General features: G+C 45.6%; 1 protein-coding gene across 5 annotated transcripts in view; it reads left to right on the forward strand.

The window, feature by feature from the left end:
* TBC1D1 (TBC1 domain family member 1) overlaps window positions 1–19,903 on the forward strand; it is a 114,488-nt gene that overhangs the window by 4,233 nt on the left and 90,352 nt on the right. For all 5 annotated transcript variants that reach the window (XM_058193917.1, XM_058193919.1, XM_058193920.1 and 2 more), the window contains exon 2: window positions 1,852–2,330. In XM_058193917.1, the coding sequence (XP_058049900.1) occupies window positions 1,914–2,330 (417 nt within the window). In that variant the 5' untranslated portion in view covers window positions 1,852–1,913. The remainder of the gene's footprint in view (window positions 1–1,851; window positions 2,331–19,903) is intronic.

The raw sequence follows: 19,903 nt of genomic DNA on the forward strand, positions 1-19,903 counted from the left end.
ACTTGTAAACTTCCCCTCCCCCCCCCCCATTTCCCTCCCCCCCCAAGACTTCCCAGAACAGAATACAGGGTATTGTAACTAACAAATATAAACTAAAATATAACATAAAACATATTCCATTTCACTATCAATTCCCTTCTTTTTTAAACTCTAATACATGTCAATTCCTAACTTCACTCAAAAACTAATTGATATTTTTTAATCTGATACCTATTTTGAATATAATCAATCCACTTTCTCCATTCCAAAATGCAAAACAAAAAAATACAATTTTTAAAGGCATTAATGTTTTTTAATCATTTTTTTAAAAAAATGAATGATTTTTTTTTAAAAAAAACAACAATGCTAGCTGGACTGATTGAACTAGCAGCAAGTTCCTGAACGAAGAGGGCACACACCCACACACCGCTGTGCAAAAGTTGTGCATGTGTGCGTGATGTACTCTATCCTGTCTAGGGATCTGTTGAGAAAAAAGATCCCTTTGACATCCAGTAATCTGAACCCTGCAACGGCCCCCATCCCCGGCATGAGAGAAAGAATTCGAGAAGGACAGTATGTGATCCCAGGAATGACTTAGCTGAAAACATTGCAGGAGATAAAATCCTTGATTTGCTTTCTTTGAAGCCGGCGCAAGTTACGACACGTAAGTTCTTGAAACTTGCAGCAATTCATTTAGCGGCCGTCATTTAATGACCGTCATTTAACTTAGTTACAGAAGTGTGGTGGGGTGGCCTAGAGGTGAAGCTCTCGCCTCACAATCGGGAGGCTGCGAGTTCGATCCTAGGTAGAGGCAGGTATTTCTCTCTCTGTGTACAATGAGAATATATCTGCCGAACAAAACTCTGCATTGGTGACAGGAAAGGCATCCGGCCAGTAAACACTCAGCTACATTCAGTTGCCCCGACTCCACCCTGCAAGGGATTATGGCAGTGGTGAATTCAATGTTTTTTTACTACCAATTCTGTGGGCGTGGCTTGGTGGGCGTGGTGTGGCTTGGTGGGTGTGGCAGGGAAAGGAGACTGCAAAATCTCCATTCCCACCTCACTCCAGAGGAAGGATACTGCAAAATCTCCATTCTCTCCCTACTCCAGGGGGATACTGCAAAATCCCCATTCCCTCCCCACTCCAGGGAAAGGATACTGCAAAATCTCCATTCCCACCCTGTTCCAGGGGAAGGATATTACAAAGTCTCCATTCCCACACCATTCTGGGACCAGCCAGAGGTGGTAATTGCCGGTTCTCTGAACTACTCAAAATTTCCGCTACTGGTTGTCCAGAACCTGTCAGAACCTGCTGAATTTCACCCATAATCCCCATAAACCTGCTGTATTATGAGGATTAACATAAATAGCATTGCATAAACAAAATGAAAAATTGAAGTAGGGCTGCTTCAGAGGTGGGTTGTGCGTTCATGCCAGTTGCCAAGTGCCAACTCCTGATCACGGGACCGTGAAGATGCTGGCCGGGTTGTAACTGCGAGGACTGGTTGTTTAAAAAGCAGCCTTCAAATTATAGGCAAAGATCATTTGAATCAGAGGTGGGTTTCAGCAGGTTCTGACCAGTTCTGGAGAACCGGTAGCAGAAATTCTCCACCTCCCAAGTCCCAGCTGATCGGGAGGAAATGGGGTAACCTTCCCCTGGATTGGGGTGGGAATGGAGATTTTACAGTATCCTTCCCCTGCCATGCCCACCAAGCCACACCCACCAAACCATGCCACACCCACCAAGCCACACCCACAGAACCGATAGTAAAAAAAATTGAAACCCACCACTGTTCCTTATTGGCGCGATGCTTGGAACGGGTAGGAGTGTTTAAATCAGCTGCTAATCATTTTTTTGTTTCCGTTTTAGAATTTCAAGACCGGCCAACCGATTGGGTTGAAGTACTACCTTTCCTATATTTTTTTAAAAAGATGGAACCTTTGTCGTTCAGCGTGAAAAACCCAGAGGCCTCCAATGACGGTTCGGTTGATTTCCGCCTTCAGCTGATTGGTTCCATGCCGGTCCATTCTTTAACCACGATGCCCATGCTTCCTTGGATCGTAGCCCAGATCCGCCAGATCAGCATTCAGCCGTCGAAGGAAGACCTCGATGCTAGCCGAATCCGGATCTACGTCTCGCCCGCCAAGATACGGTGCGAAGCAGACTCGGGGAAGAACCAGCAGTGGGATCCTTTGATTTGTTCCAGCCTCTTTGAGTGTCGGCCCCAAGACGTCCACAAATTGATCCACAACAGCCAGGATCCTAGTTACTTCGCCTGCTTGATCAGAGACGGCGCCCCCCATCAGCTGAGTATCTGCTACGTTTTCAAAGCCGACGATCAAACCAAGGTCAGTGAGTATTTTGGGGGTTGGGGTAAAGCTAGAGGAGACGAGCGATGGGGTCTAGCACAGCGGTCACCAACTGGTGGTCCACGAGAAAATTTTGGTGGTCCAGAGAAACATTATTTGCATTTTTTATATCGTACTAAATCCGGGGTCCTCAAACGACAGCCCCCGGGACGGATATGTGCAATGAAGGTTTGTGTTGCTGCAGAGAGTCTCCCCCTTCGGGGTCTTTTTGTGTGGGTTGGAGGGAGAAAGAAATTCTGACTTGGGGTCTGCTTTGGCCTCCTTTGGGCGAAGGCTGGAGGGAAGCGCCGCTGGTGGCGAAGAGCCGGAGGGCCTTGTTCCGGTGGGACTGCATCATGGCCTGGAACTGGCTGACCATCTCAGCCCGCTGAGCCTCCAGGTGCTGGTACCTGGCTTTGCACTCCTGCAGGTCTTCCCTCTGTTTGGAAAGCCTATGCTCCTAGTCCTCAGTGAGGTGCTTCTGCTGAGCCTCTTTCTCGGTCAGATCCAATTTGAACTGAGCCAGCTGTTTTGCCAATTTTTTCTCGTGGTGGCTGCTTAACTCCAACAACTGCTTCCTGTTGGGGGCCCTAAGGAGCCCGGGCGGGGAGGCGAGGAGTGGCTGGGAGGGGAGGGGCGAGTAGAGGTTGGCGAGGCACCTCTCGACATGAGTGACGTCAAAGTGGCCACGCCCACCCAGTCACATGACCACCTAGCCACGCCCACTCAGCCGGTTAGTAGGCAGATCATATTAGTGGTCCGCGGGATTTAATATTATGAATTTAGTGGTCCCTAAGGTCCAAAAGTTTGGTGAGCCCTGGTCTAGCAGACTAGGGCAAGTTTTAAGACTTGTGGACTTCCAGCTCCCAGAATTCCCCAGCCACAGATCTTAAAACTCGCCCCTAGCCTAGATGGGGTGCCCCAAAAGACCAAGAAGAATTAAGTCAGTCATTTTGTCGACTTATAGAAGTTCATTTAGTGACCGTTCAAAGTAGCAACAACACTGAGAAAAGTAACTTACGACTGCTTTTCATACTTACAACATTGTGGTATCCCCACTTTAATTAACATCTAACTTTTCCCTGGTATAGGATTGTGTGTGTGTGTGTGTGTGTGTGTGTGTGTGTGTGTGTGTGTGTTGTGCAGATATTAACGACTGCACAACCCCTTGCGGGGTGGAGTCTGGGCAACTGAATGGAGCTGAGTGTTACTGGCCGGATGCCCTTCCCTGTCGCCAATGCGGAGTTTTGTTCAGCAGATATATTCTCATTGTGCCCAGAGAGAGAGAAATATCTGCCTCTACCTAGGATCGAACTCACAGCCTCCTGATTGTGAGGCGAGAGCTCTACCTCTAGGCCACCGCACCACTCAGGTATACATGTATGTATACAGCAGTGTATATGTGTGTTATGTGTGCATTTGAGTTGATATACACTTTCTCTTGAGAGCAAGCAACAGAATTTCATTTTTAACTGGTCAGTTCAGAACTGCATTGAATACTGGTAGTCCTCGGCTTACAATGGTTCACTTAGTGACCGTTCAAAGTTACAACGGCACTAAAATGTGACCTATGCCCATTTTTCACACTTACGAAAAATGCTTTGAAAAGTTAAAAAAAAAGCCTCTTATGATCGCGCGGCTCAGCTGGGATCATCAGAGCCTTTTAAAAGCATTTTGTTCTACAATCTCTTCAGCCAAAGAGGTTGTAAAAAAAACGCTTTTAAAAGGCTCCTCTGACGATCCCGGCTGAGTTTCCTGATCGTCACAGGCTTTTTATTTCTTTTAAAGGCAAAAAAAAAAATGCTTTTAAAAGAAAACAAAATGACAATCAGGCAACTCAGCTGGGATCATCAGAGCCTTTTCAAAGCATTTTGTTCTACAACCTCTTCAGCCAAAGAGGTTGTAAAAAAAACGCTTTTAAAAGGCTCCTCTGACGATCCCGGCTGAGTTTCCTTTATTATTTCTTTTTTATTTCTTTTAAAGGCAAAAAAAAAAATGCTTTTAAAAGAAAACAAAATGACAGTCAGGCAACTCAGCTGGGATCATCAGAGCCTTTTCAAAGCATTTTGTTCTACAACCTCTTCGGCCGAAGAGGTTGTAGATAAAATGTTTTTAAAAGTAAAAAAAAAAAAAAAAAGTTGACCACGCGCACCCAGTCACATTATCCCCCACCAAGCCACGCCCACAGAACCGGTAGTAACAAATTCTACATTTCACCACTGGGTGGCATTCAACCGGTTCGGGCTGGTTCGTGCAAACCGGTAGCTCCACCCCCTCTCTATCCTGTCCTTTATTTCCTGCTTTGTAGCTCATCTCAATCCCGCAGCACACCTGATTCCCCGCCCCCCCGCTGTTCTACTTATCATTGCTGACTTGGAAGGTAAGCAGCTGAGCTTCTAAATGCTCCATTTTCAGCGCCGTGCACAAGCGCTTTAGGCCCGCGAAGCATGCTCACCAAACCGGTTGTTAAACCGGCAGCATCTGACCGCTGGTCTTATAGGTGTGAAATCATAAGATCTATTTAGAAGAATCAAAGCATGTCTTTGTCGGTTTTTGACTCCTGAAACTATACATATATTTATTGGCCCAAAGGTGCTTTTTAGTTCAAGGGGCTACTGGGACTTTCTTGTTTTTCTTTGAAGACGTTTCGCTTCCCACCCAAGAAGCTTCCTCAGCTCTCAAGAAGAGAGCTTCTTCAGCTCTCCGAAGCTGAAGAAGCTCCTTGGATGAGAAGCGAAACGGCTTCAAAGGAAAAACAAGAAAATTCAGTCGCCACTTGGGAAAAAAAAACACCTACGACCAAGATGACTGAGAATCTCCATTTGGTAAGTTGAATAATTCGTCTAAAATTTGTCAATTAGTCAGATTAGTAAACTGATGCAGATAGAAAATAAACTCTAGCTTTTTCATCTACCATTCTGTAATTCGAGGGGTAACATCTGTTCCTGATTCACGATCTGAACTGTGATAATTGCTCTACATCCTAATGGCATATAAACATGTAAATGTGTTAACGTATCACAGCTTTCCAAATTAATATTCGCAATTGAATTAAGGGCTTTGAGGTAGGCATGAGTGCTATAATTTGCATAAGAAAGGAAATGACTGATCAATTAATTTTAAACGGGCAATGGGTGTGGTTTTCTTGGGATGCTACTATTGACCAAAATTGGTATTGTAATTCTTTTCAATATAAAGGTAAAGGCTCCCCTCGCACATACGTGCTAGTCGTTCCCAACTTTATTGGGCGGTGCTCATCTCCGTTTCAAAGCCGAAGAGCCAGCGCTGTCTGAAGCCGTCTCTGTGGTCATGTGGCCTGCATGACTCAACGCCAAAGGCGCACGGAACGCTGTTCCCTTCCCACCAAAGGTGGTCCCTATTTTTTCTACTGGCATTTTTTACCTGCTTTCGAACTGCTAGGTTGGCAGAAGCTGGGACAAGTAACGGGAGCTCACCCCGTTTATGCGACACTAGGGATTCGAACCGCTGAACTGCCGACCTTTCGATCGACAAGCTCAGCGTCTTACCCACTAAGCCACCGCGTCCCTTTTCTTTTCAGTATAGCAGGAGACAATTTTCTTTCGTGGAAATTTTAGGGTATTTTTGTTTTTGTTTTGCTTTTCACAATATCGCAAATATCAGAGACCAGAGCCTTCAAACACTCTATGAAATCTAATCCCTTGGAGCTATGTTTTAGAGTATAATCGCGTGAAACGTGTTGATTTTATTCTATTTTTTAAAAAATTTAAGTTGCAGTTTTGCAAGAGAGAGAGAGAGAGAGTGTTTGTGATCTGCGCCACACAATCGGCCTCAGATCGAGGTTGGGCTGACCGAATGTAGCTTTTGTCTCTTTCTTTGCGGAGTACAGATTGTCCTTGACTTAACAACGGTTCATTTGGTGATCAAAGTTATAATGGCTTTCACACTTAGTGGTGTGGTGTGGTTTGATTCCCAATAAGGTAAAAGTAAAGGTTCCCCTCGCACATATATGCTAGTCGTTCCCGACTCTAGGGGGCGGTGGTCATCTCTGTTTCAAAGCCGAAGAGCCAGCGCTGTCCAAAGACATCTCCGTGGTCATGTGGTCACCATGACTCAACGCCAAAGGCGCACGGAATGCTGTTTCCTTCCCACCAAAGGTGGTTTCTATATTTCTATTTGTATTTTTTACGTGCTTTCGAACTGCTAGGTTGGCAGAAGCTGGGACAAGTAACGGGAGCTCACCCCGTAACACGGCAGCACTAGGGATTCGAACCGCTGAGCTGTCGACCTTTCGATCGACAAGCTCAACGTCCTAGCCCCTTTGCCACCTGAGCCACCGACTCCCAGTGGTGGGAGTCAAATAATTTAACAACTGGGTCTCTGCCCTAATGACCGGCTGGGTGGGAGTGGCCATGGTGGGCGTGTCACAGGCCGCACTCGGCCTCCTGCATCCCCTTGGGAGCAAAAATGGGCCGTGGGGGGGATGCGCCTCCCCACGCCCTATTTTGGGCCTAGTAGGCCTCCCTGAAGCCTCCTGGGAGCAAAAACAGGCCATGGGGGGGCACGCCACACACCCCGCCCTCTGTTTTCGGCCTAGTAGGCCTCCCTGAACTTAACTGGGAGCCAAAATAGGGCACATTGGGACTCCTGGAAGGGGCGGGGTGGGCAGGGGCGCAGCCAGCCAGCAATTTAACTACTAGTTCGGCCGAACCGTCTGAATCCCCCCACTGCTTATGACCATTGCAGCATCCCCAAGGTCATGTGATCAAAACGATGATCCTTGGCAACTGACTGATATTTATGACCGCTGCCCAAAGTTGTGTAATCCCCCTTTTGTGACCTTCTGACAAGCAAAGTCAAAGGGGGAAGCCAGATCCACTTAACAACCGTGCCTCTAGCTTGAGAACTGCTATTTGTTAACAAATTGACACTTGCCAATGTGGCAAGGGATGTCGTAAAATGGGGGCAAGCTCGCTTAACAAGTTTCTCACTTCGCGTAAATTTTGGGCTCCATTGCGGTCGTATGTCGAGGACTATCTTAGTAATCCTGTTGATCCTGGTATTTGGTGACCGTGCAAATACATCAAACTGTAGAAGAAGAAAAACGAAGTGTGAATGATTATGTGAACCAAAGTATCGAAAATTTGCTGCAGGCTGTGAAAGTGGAGAACATTATAAAAACAACAGAAGCAAAGGCAGAATATAAGGAAAAACAGCTGGATGACAGATGGAAATAGATGGAAAAATCAAAGCTTTGCATGGACAGCACTTGAAAAACATTGAAGGAAAATGTGATGACAACTTGACATGGGTATGGCTTAAGATAGGAACCATCAAGAAAGAAACGGAAGGTTTAATCTCGCTGCTCAAGGACAAGCTCCACAAACTAATGCCATGAAAGCGAAGATACAAAAATCCACCCATAATCCAAACTGCTGACTTTGCAACAACAAAGCCGAAACCGTTTCGCATTTAATATGTGAACGTAGCAAAATCGCACAAACTGATTACAAAGCTAGACACGGCCAAGTCGCTAAATTAATCCACTGGTCATTATGTAAAAAATATGACTTACCTGTATCCAAAAAGTGATGGGAACATAAAAGTGGAAAAAGTTATAGAAAATGAGAAGGCGAAGATCTTGTGGGACTTTCAAATACAGATGGATCGTCATTTGGAACACAACACTCCAGATATCACAGTTGTGGGAAACCGAAACGTACAATTTATTGACATCGCGGTGCCAAGAGATGCCAGAGTCGAAGAAAAAGAACTGGAAAAAAATAATGAAATATCGCAACCTGGCCATCGGAAACTACACGGCTATGGATGAAACATGTAACAGTGATACCCATTGTCATCGGGGCACTTGGTACCATGTCCAAGAATTTTATAAGGTACATCAACAAGTAGCAGCTTCCAATGGAACTGCAAAAAATTGCGCTACTTGGAACATCGTACCTCTTAAGAAGACGTACTTGGTTACTTAAGAAGGGACTTGGTTGATACCTAGGACGCTGGCAGCAATCCGTATCAACCATTAGCACCAGTCAATGGTGTTTGGGATGCATTTTTTGAATGTTCAGTTGACTGAGTTTCATGTTTTATGGATAAAGTAAATAATAATAATAATAAATCCTGAAACAAAAATAAGACATGGCAAGCTTGAATATTACAACATAGAATAATAGGGTTGGAAGGGAGGTTTTTAAGAAGAGACCGACCAGCCATTTCTCTGGAAGGATACAGGGTCTCCGGCTTGTGCAGGGGGTTGGACTAGAAGACCTCCAAGGTCCCTTTGAACCCTGTTATTCTATCAAGATCTGTTTTTCCGGTTTCTATACAGGCGGCGACATGCAAAACTTTTCCTGTTAGCCTTCCCTTTATCGTTCTCTCACATGCTCAAATAGAGTTGCAGAGTTACGTTTAATATTTCTGAAGGATTTTAGAACCAGAAAAAAAAACAGACACCCACGAGATTTCTGCAGAGTGACAGCTCGAACGCTTCAAAAACTACACCTAATCCCCCAGGACCGTGACCTAAAATATGATCCGAGCTTCTCCTACGTCCTATTAATAGAGAAAGAGATTCCTTTTTAAACAAACAACACACAACACAACACAGTCTGTGTGCTGTGTCGTGTCTTTCTGGAGCCCGTCGAGCGAGGTTTCGCTCTCTTTAAGGAGAGGCATGTGAAGGAGAGAAAACAACCTGAATTCAGAACCGTAAAACGGACCATCTAGAATGAATGGTCACACGTTGACCCTCGCCAACATGCGTGTTCCCTTCCACAATCGGAGTCTCTTCTTCGAGAGATAAATTTGTGGAAGTGGATCGATCACAAATCTCTGCAGGCTTCAGAATTTTTTTAAAAAAATATGCATGCATGCATTTATTGCTTTGGGCTGCTTGGTTGTTTTCTTGCAGACATCTCATTTCCCAGCTAGGTAACATCATCAGTGCTAGAATGGAGTGGGATTTGTGGAAAGGAGGAGGAGGAGGAGGAGGAGGAAGTGGTGGTGGTGGAAGACTGTGTGGTCCTTGGTACTCTCTGAGCTTGGTTGTTTTCTCCCAGACATCTCATTTCCCAGCTAGATAACATCATCAGTACTAGAATGGAGTAGTGAAGTGATTCCCTTAACAATTGTGGCACGAAAGGTGGTAAAATGGGCAAAGCTCACTTAACAACGGTAATGTTGGGCTCATTTGTGGTCGTAAGTCAAGGACGACCCACGTACTGTTGCCGAATTAGAGACCATGCTAAAAGATTCGCCAGTTTTCTTTCCCTGCAAATTTTCCCTCCAGTTTTCTATTGATCCGCCCGGCAAACCAGATTCCACATGGGTGTTGTTTTTCTTTTTTCCTTTTTTCAATCTTGCACAAGAGATACTCCTATCCTCCACCACTAGTTGCAATCCGAGGGTTTTTCTCCCAAAGGTGGCAGTTCTGTGGGCTGCTGGCTGCATCCACGGTTTACAAGAATTTAAAACAGCAATCAGGAAATAGCAGGAATGGAGTCCTGAACTTTTCTACAAATCGTTTTAAAAAAGCTGAACGCGTGGAAGGAAATCTTTACGGTTGTTTTAAATACCCCAGCGACAGGTGCTATGTCATAGACTTTAGTAATCCAGGAGTATCTAAGAACAAGGAGCAGCTCAGCAAATTCTTTGTCTTTTTTTCACCAAGTTTTATCTGTCAACATCCTGCCTCCCACATTCTTGTATTCCTTCTGCTATAGTAATTTCTCATTGCAGCCACACAGTGGCGCTCGGCCACAGGGAAGAGTTGAGCGATCCACCTTGCTTATATAGTACGTTGGATTACACAGATATAACACAGAATTGTAGGGCTGGAAGAGACCTTGGAGATCCTTTAGTCCATTGATGGCTAAAGTTTTTGCGATTTGCGTGCCAGGAGGGGAGCTGGGGGGGTGTCACACATGTGTGTGCCCGCACCCATAATTCTATGCACCCCGCCCCGGCGCATCTGTGCGTCTCCCCCCTCCACTCCTGGCATGTAATGGCCTGGTAGGCCTGTTTTTCTCTCTCAACTGTCTCCAGAGCCTCTCTATGAGTCTGGGGAGGGCGAAAACTGCCTTTCCCACACATACACCCCAGAGGCCCTCCGGAGGCCAGAAATGGTCCAACTTCCGTTTGGACAGGAAGTGATGTTTTTTTGCTGTCTCCAGCCTCTAGAGACTCCTAGAGAGGCTCTCTAATCCAGTTTTGGTCGCCATGATGTAAAAACAGATGTGGTGACTCTAGAAAGAGTGCAGAGAAGAGCAACAAAGATGATTAGGGGACTGGAGGCTAAAACATATGAAGAACGGTTGCAGGAATTGGATTATGACTAGTTTGATGAAAAGAAGGACCAGGGGAGACATGATAGCAGTCTTCCAATATCTCAGGGGTTGCCACAAAGAAGAGGGAGTCAAATTATTCTCCAAAGCACCTGAGGGTAGAACAAGAAGCAATGGATGGAAACCAATCAAGGAGAGAAGCAACTTAGAACTAAGGAGAAATTTCCTGACCAGTTAGAACAATTATTCAGTGGAACAACTTGCCTCCAGAGGTTGTGAATCAAGGGTGAAATCCGGCAGGTTCTGACAGGTTCTGGAGAACCGGTAGCGGAAATTTTGAGTAGTTCAGAGAACCGGCAAATACCACCTTTGGCTGGCCACAGAGTGGGGTGGGAATGGGGATTTTGCATTATCCTTCCCCCAGGAATGGGAAGAGAATGGGGATTTTCCAATACCCTTCCCCTGGAGTGGGGTGGGAATGGAGATTTTGCAATATCCTTCCCCCAGGAGTGGGGAGGGAATGTGGATTTTGCAGCATCCTTCCCCCAGGAGTGGGAAGGGAATGGGGATTTTGCAATATCCTTCCCCAGGAGTGGGGAGGGAATGGAGATTTTGCAGTATCCTTCCCCTGCTATACCCACCAAGCCACGCCCACAGAACCGGTAGTAAAAAAAAAAAAAAGGTTTCACCACTGTTGTGAATGCTCCAACACTGAAAGCTTTTAATAAGATGTTGAATAATTATTTGTCTGAAGTGACCAGATCACCCAATCTGGTAGCGATGGCGGCGGGTGGTTCAGAGAACCAGTAGCAAAAATCCGTGACCACCCCCAACACATGCCCAGCTGAGCTGCGCGACCATCAGAGGTTGTTTTTTTTTTTTTACTTTTAAAAGCATTTTTTCTTCGCCCGAAAAAATGCTTTTAAAAGTTAAAAAAAAAGCCTCTGATGATCGTGCAATTCAGCTGGGATCGTCAGAGCCTTTTAAAAGCATTTTTTTTACAACCTCTTCGGCTGAAGAGGTTGTTAAAAAAATGCTTTTAAAAGTCTCTGACGATCCCAGCTGAGTTGCCTGATCGTCAGAGCCTTTTAAAAGCATTTTTTAACAACTTCTTCCGCTGAAGAGGTTGTAGAAAAAATGCTTTTAAAAGTAAAAAAAAAAAAAAGTTGGCCACGCGCACCCAGTCACATTACACCCCCCCACCTCACCAAGCCATGCCCACAGAACCGGTAGTAACAAATTCTACATTTCACCACTGCAATAAACCTATATTTCACTCACAAGGTCAATATACATTGATATATGCATTTCCAGACATTCGCTGTCTCTTGTTTTTGGCATTCTTCCTCTTGTCTAATCAATCATAAAATTTACTCCAGACTTCATAGAATAGAATAGAATAGAATTTTTATTGGCCAAGTGTGATTGGACACACAAGGAATTTGTCTTGGTGCATATGCTCTCAGTGTACATAAAAGAAAAGATGCCTTCATCAAGGTACAACATTTACAACACAATTGATGGTCAATATATCAATATAAATCATAAGGATTGCCAGCAACAAGTTATAGTCATACAGTCATAAGTGGAAAGAGATTGGTGATGGGAACGATGAGACGATTAATAGTAGTGCAGATTCAGTAAATAGTCTGACAGTGTTGAGGGAATTATTTCTTTAGCAGAGTGATGGCGTTCGGGGGAAAAACTGTTCTTGTGTCTAGTTGTTCTGGTGTGCAGTGCTCTATAGCGTCGTTTTGAAGGTAGGAGTTGAAACAGTTTATGTCCTGGATGCGAGGGATCTGCAAATATTTTCACGGCCCTCTTCTTGATTCGTGCAGTAATAATAATACCTTGATTCGCTTTTATCTTTGAGTTCTAAGGTGAGTCTGCCCATTTCGTGCAGAATTGGACTTTGAAAAGAACGCAGCTTTGATAGCCAGGGGTGAAGCAAGCAAACGGGAAATGGGTTGGGTATAGGATCGCTGGCCGAAGTTGGACACTTCAATTAACAAGGCAGCGGAGGTCTACCATAGCTCTATTCATCATTTTTTAATTCTCTGCTGATGTGAATTGCTTTCGGCTGTCTTCTGCCAACATAAACAGGGCCGAAGCTAGCAGAGGTTTCCAATTGCAATCTAGGTCTGAAGTGTTTCTTTCAGTTCTGCCAGGAGCCAGAAAGTTGTTTCAATGACTTTTATAAAAATAGCTTGCAAGCATGTGGGACGGTGGTGTATATTTAAAAATATTGGCGATAGCTTTGGAGTTGGCTAACCTTTTTGCAATTTGCATGCCAGGAGGGGGGCTGGGGGGGGTCACACGTGTGTGTGTGTGCCCATACCCATATTTCTATGCGCCCCACCCCGGCGCATGCGTGTGTCTCCCCCCTCCACTCCTGGCATGTAATGGCCTGGTAGGCCTGTTTTTTTTCTCTCAATTGGCTCCAGAGCCTCTCTATGAGTCTGGGGAGGGCGAAAACTGCCTTTCCCACATACACACACCCCAGAGGCCCTCCGGAGGCCAGAAATGGTCCAACTTCCGGTTGGACAGGAAGTGACATTTTTTGCTGTCTCCAGCCTCTAGAGACTCCTAGAGAGGCTCTCTAATCCAGTTTTGGTCGCCATGATGTAAAGCTGTTACCTTCCCACCAAAGGTGGTCCCTATTTTTTCTACTTGCATTTTTTACGTGCTTTCGAACTGCTAGGTTGGCAGAAGCTGGGACAAGTAACTGGAGCTCACCCCGTTACACAGCAGCACTAGGGATTCGAACCGCTGAACTGCCGACCTTTCAATCGACAAGCTCAGCGTCTTAGCCCCTGAGCCACCGTGTCTTCTGTCCTAACTGTCCCTCAAGATGGGAGAGCACCAGAGGTGGTATTCAGGCAGGTTCGGACCGGTTCGAGCGAACCAGTAGTGGAGATTGCGGGCAGGCCCGTCCACCCGCCCCAGCGCTATGCCGTCCCACTTAGGCACATTTTTGAGGTGTGCATGTGCGCAGCGCAAACCGGTGGTAAAATATGTGACCCACCTCTGAAGAGCACCCCAAAATATCAGGGCTATAGGCCAGTACTAATATTTCCACAAGAATTGGCGTGGCTGGAGGATGAATATGTTGCAGATCCAAGTGTACAGGTAGTCCTTGACTTATGAACATAATTTATGTTGCTAAGCCCGGCACTTAAACAAGCTGAGTTTGATTTTGTGAGCATTTTTGGGACACCCGAATTACTGCAGCTGTTAAGTGGATCACGAAGTCATTAAGTGAATCAGGCTTCCTCAATGGCCTTAGATGGGCAGAGGACGGCAGCGAAGGTCACAAATGGCATACATGAGTCGGGAATGCTTACAACCGTTGTGCGTTCATGCCAGTTGCCAAGTGCGCCAACTCCTGATCACGGGACCGTGAAGATGCTGGCCGGGTTGTAACTGCGAGGACTGGTTGTTTAGAAAGCAGCCTTCGAATTATAGGCAAAGATCATTTGAATCAGAGGTGGGTTTCAGCAGGTTCTGACCAGTTCTGGAGAACCGGTAGCGGAAATTTTGAGTAGTTCGGAGAACCGGTAGTAAAAATTCTGACCGCCCCCGCCCCCATCTATTCTCTGCCTCCCAAGTCCCAGCTGATTGGGAGGAAATGGGGATTTTGCAGGAACCTTCCCCCTGCCACGCCCACCAAGCCATGCCACGCCCACCAAGCCACACCCACAGAACCGGTAGTAAAAAAAATTGATTTGAATCTATTCACTTTGTCACACTTTTTCTCTGAATTAACAAGCATGCAATAAACCGTATTTTTTTTTATTTTTGCATTCGTGTATTTTTCATAACCCCTTTCTGTCCCCCGATTTTTGCTCATTGCCACTTCTCATATCCTGCCAATGAAAATTCTTGTAGCTCACTTTCCAGGAACATTTAATTTTGTCATTCTTTCTGTATTCATGCTTATCGCCTTTCCCTTGCTATCAAAATACAATAACGGCCTTCCTCCACTCACTGGATACAGATGTGGTCATCAAGACGCATGTTCAATGAGTCACATTGCCTCTCCATCAGTAAACAAATCTTGTATTTTAACACATGTTCAATCAACCTCCGCATTCTTACTATATGACAGCATTCTCGCTGCCTGTTGTGACCCAGGCCCCAGTAGGTAGTATGAAACTCAGTCAGTGTAAAAACAAACGAACTTTATTCGAACAGCTGAGAATTACTTCATTCTCAGCGTAGTTCAACTAAATTAAAGCAAATTCCTCCCAACACAAATTCCTCAGTCCTATCACCAACCTTGGTCCAATTAGGCAAACTGCCAAAGGCCTTTCTTGGCAAAAGTTCAGAAGACACCGATACAACCCAAATACCACCTAGACTAGAGTACTACACCCAGTTTTGTTCACCACACTATAAAAAAGATGTTGAAACTCTAGAAAGGGTGCAGAGAAGAGCAACCAAGATGATTAGGGGACTGGAGGCTAAAACATACGATGAACAGTTGCAGGAACTGGGCACAGCTAGTCTAGTGAAAAAAAGGACCAGGGGAGACAGGATAGCATCTTTCAATATTTGAGGGGCTGCCACAGAGACGAGGGGGTCAAGCTATTTTACAAAGTACCTGAACTCCAGACAAGGAACAATGGATGGAAACTGATCAAGGAGAGATTCAACCTGGAAATAAGGAGAATTTTTCTGACAATGAGAACAATCAACCCATGGAACAGAAGTTGCCTTCAGAAGTTGTGGGAGCTTCATCAACTGGAAGCTTTCAAGAAGAGACTGGACTGCCCTCTGTCAGAAATGGTGTAGGGCCGTGATGGCGAACCTATGGCACGGGTGCCACATGTGGCACACGGAGCTATATCGGTGGGCACGCGAGTGTTGCCCTAGCTCAGCTCCGGTGCGCATGTGCGTGCCAGCCGGCTGATTTTCGGGCCTTCCAGACTCACTGAATGTCAGGAAACAGGCTGTTTCCAGCCTCCGGAGGGCCTCCGGAGTGTGTGTGGGAAAGGCTGTTTTTGCCCTCCCCAGGCTCCCAGAAAGGCTCTGGAGCCTGGGGGAGGGTAAAAAACGGACCTACCGGGCCCACTGTGCCATCACGTGCCAAAAACGGGGGTCGCACGATGGGGTCACGTACGCATATGTGGGCGGGCGGGTGCATTGAATTATGGGCGTGGCCACGTGCGAGCGCAGCCCCTCCGTGCTCCCTCCGCTTTTGGCACACAACAGCAAAAAGGTTAGCCATTCCTGGTGTAGGGTCTGCTTTGGTGGGGGGTTGGACTAGATGACCTACAAGGTCCCTTTCAACTCTGTTAATCTGTATCTGTGTATTCATCACCAATTTAATCAGCCTTCATCATCAACAAGCAAATGAACTCTGACTTCAGTGCTTTCTGGAGCTGTTTTCTCTGTCGCTTTCCCACCAATCACCCTGTTCCTATCGCTTTAAACTTTGTACTGTAAAGTTTTTATCCCACCTAATAAACTAATTACTTTTTCCTTCCTTTATGGATATTGGAGTAGATTTTTGCTTCTGAATAACTTATTCCATGACATCATGCAATCTAAAATTAAGCTGCATTGGATGTGTTTTTGCTGATCGAAGCATAAGAGAGTTGAGAGCATGAGGCTATTTCCACTTCTTAAGGAAATTAAACTGGCTTGATTGATGGACTCATGAAACATGAGTGGGGTTAAGTTATGAAATAGGACATATGAGCTTCCTGGGGTGGGGGGAGGGGGTTGTTAAATTTTAGGTTGCTCTGTATGTTACTGTCAGGAAATTGTTATTTGCCTAACTATTTGGCCAGGCAATATATAAACTAACTATGTATGTTTATAGAAAGGCATGATATTGCTTTAAGGCTGTGCTGCATCATGCAAGCATCCTGATTGGTTGAGCTCTGTAGCCAATGTATAAAAGGACTACTAAATTATGGCTTGTGGGGAATCTAGAGGGATGCTACAGCATTGTAACCTGATGACATGCTGCAACTGTATATTTGAGCTTTATGATCGTTGCTTGATCATGGCTAGTTACTGATTCCTCAAGATACTGGCTGTTGTGTATTGAACTGTGTTTTGCCGAACTGAAAGAAGACCTTGTTTGTTGTGCAAGTCTACATTTGGTAAGAAGACTGGCTTTATATGTGTATGACCTGGATTGTTTTTGGACTATGTCTTTGCCTTTTCCCTAAAAGTAAAGGAATATCAAACCCCAGTTTGTCTGTAAGTGACTATTATTGTATACAACCAGTCTCAGTCGTTTTCATGCATAGGGTACTCTGCTCAACAGTCCACAACCTTGGTTGTGAACCCAGATTACCCTTAACAGTTACCACTCTCATTTTTTATACAAATATTGTCTATGGCTTTCCAGTTTTAAACTTAAGAGGGAAATCTATTTGTTTAACATAATAACAGAGTTGGAAGGGACCTTGGAGGTCTTCTAGTCTAACCCCCCTGTTCAAGCAGGGTATCCTATACCATTTCAGACAAATGGTTGTCCAATCTCTTCTTAGAAAGTTCCAGTGTTGGAGCACCCACAACATCTGGAGGCAAGTTGTTCCAGTGATTAAATCTTCTAACTGTCAGGAAATTTCTATCCTTACCACTTTCTATGGAGAGCATCCTACCATATAGCAATTCAATCTGGATTGGAAGCCTTACTGCTTCAAACAGGAAGGCGGTGCAGAGAGTGGTGAGGACAGCAGAAAAGTTAATTGGCAGTTCACTCCCTTCTATCCAAGATATGGCATATAAGCTTTGCTTGAGCAAATCCCAAGATTGTCTGGGATGCTATACATTCTCTTCACAACCTGTTTTCCTTGTTACCTTCTGGGAGGTGGTACCCGAAACAGAACACCCCGATTCAACCACAGTTTTGCTCCATACAATTTCAACCTTTATGAACTTTCAAGCTTCCTCTTTCCACTTTGTATTCAAGATGAACGGTGATTCATGTTTCTATGTAATTATAGGTAGTCCTTGACTTACATTTAGTGTCCGTTCAAAGTTACAAAGGCACTGAAAAAGGTGACTTAGGACCCTTTTTCAAACTTACAACCTTTGTAGCATCCACATGATCAGGTGATCAAAATTCAGATGCTTGGCAACTTATGTTCATACTTACGACCATGGCCAGGTCCCAAGGTCATGTGATCCCCTTTTGCGACCTTCTGACAAGCAAAGTCAACGGGCTAGCTGGATTCACTTAACAACCGAGTTACTAACTTAACAACCTCAGTGATTCCCTCAATCCAGTGGTGAAATCCAATTTTTTTTTTACTACCGGTTCTGTGGGCATGGCTAGTGGGCATGGTGTGGCTTGGTGGGTGTGGCTTTGTGGGCGTGGCAGGGGAAGGATACTGCAAAATCTCCATTCCCTCCCCACTCCTGGGAGAAGGATATTGGAAAATCCCTATTCTCTCCCCACTCCAGGGGAAGGATATTGCAAAATCCCCATTCCCTCCCCACTCCTGGGAGAAGGATATTGCAAAATCCCCATTCCCTCCCCACTCTGGGGCCAGCCAGAGATGGTATTTGCTGGTTCTCTGAACTGCTCAAAATTTCCGCTACCGAGCTACCGATTCTCCAGAGCCTGCTGGATTTCACCCCGCCTTAATCACTGTGGCAAGAAAGATCATAAAATGGAGCAAAACTCGCTGTTGAGTTTTGAGATGTTGAGCTCAATTGCGGTCCTAAATAAAGGTCTACCTGTATATGTATATAATGGTTATATTGTATAACCATTTGTCTGAAATGGTGTAGGGTTTCCTGCCTGGGCAGGGGGTTGGACTAGAAGACCTCCAAGGTCCCTTCCAACAACTTGCTGTTGTTGTGATGTTGATGATGATGATGATGTTAGGGCAGGGATGTCAAACTCGATTTCATTGAGGGCCGCATCAGGGTTGTGTTTGACCTCGGGGGCTGGGTGGGCGTGCCCAACTTGACGTCACATGTGTCAGGGGCATCTGTGGTGGCCCCGCCAGGGCTGGGGGCAATCCATTGTCTCCAGCTCCGTTTTTGGCTGCGATGGCCTCCTGCAGCCCTCTGCCAGTGAGAACGGAGCTCCATTTTCGCTGGTAGACGCACTGCGGATCAGTTCTTTGCAGATGGATGTTTTGAGAGAAGGCAACAGGATTTCATTTTTTAATGTGTCCCAGAGTACCCACAGTAAAAAAAAAAAGACAATAAAGGTTATCTTCTTGTTGTTGTTAGTTGCGAAGTCATGTCTGACCAACAATGTTCCTCCAGGCCTTCTTGTCCTCTACCATCCTCTGGAGTCCATTTAAGCTCACGCTGACTGCTTCAGTGACTCCATCCAGCCACCTCGTTCTCTGCCGTCCCGTTCTTCTTTTGCCCTCAATCTTTCCCAGCATTCGGCTCTTCTCCAGTGAGTCCTTCCTTCTCATTAGGTGGCCAAAGGATTTGAGTTTCCTCTTCAGGATCTGGCCTTCTATAGAGCAGTCAGGGTTGATCTCCTCTAGGACTGACCGGTTGGATCACCTTCCAATCCAAGGGACTCGCAGGAGTCTTCTCCAGCACCAGAGTTCAAAGGCCTCCATTCTTTGGCGCTCAGCCTTTCTTATGGTCCAACCTTCACAGCCATCCATTGCAACTGGGAAAACCACAGCCTTGACTATACGCACTTTTGTTGGCAGGGTGATGTCTCTGCTTTTTAGGACGCTGTCCAGATTTGCCATAGCTTTCCTCCCCAGGAGCAAGCGTCTTTTAATTTCTTGGCTGCAGTCCCCATCTGTGGTGATCTTGGAGCCCAGGAAAATAAAATCTCTCACTATCTCCATTTCTTCCCCATCTATTTGCCAGGAGTTGAGAGGGCCGGATGCCATGGTCTGTTGTGACCCAGGCCCAAGTAGGTAGTAGGAAACTCAGTCAGTGTAAAAACAAACAAACTTTATTAGAACAGCTGAGAATTAACCCATTCTCAGTGTGGTTCAACTAAATTAAAGCGAATTCCTCCCAACACAGATTCCTCAGTCCTATCACCAACCTTGGTCCAATTAGGCAAACTGCCAAAGGCCTTTCTTGGCAACAGTTCAGAAGATGACGATACGAAACAAATGCAACAAGACAACGCTATCAATGTTGTTTTCCGGCAAAGAGCCCAAACGCCGTTGCTGGTCTTTTAAGATTTATGGGAAGGGCCAATCATCTCTTGGCATTACTCCTGAGTCCTCTTTGCTTGAGCTGCTCTTGCCTTCTGGCCGCTCTTCTCATGCGTGCATTAGGAACAGGCTCCTCCTGTTCCTCTGCCTCACTACTGTCAGCCTTTGGAGGCTCTGGAGG

Source organism: Ahaetulla prasina, chromosome 8, assembly GCF_028640845.1.
Source record: "Ahaetulla prasina isolate Xishuangbanna chromosome 8, ASM2864084v1, whole genome shotgun sequence".
In the NCBI taxonomy this organism is placed as follows: domain Eukaryota; kingdom Metazoa; phylum Chordata; class Lepidosauria; order Squamata; family Colubridae; genus Ahaetulla; species Ahaetulla prasina.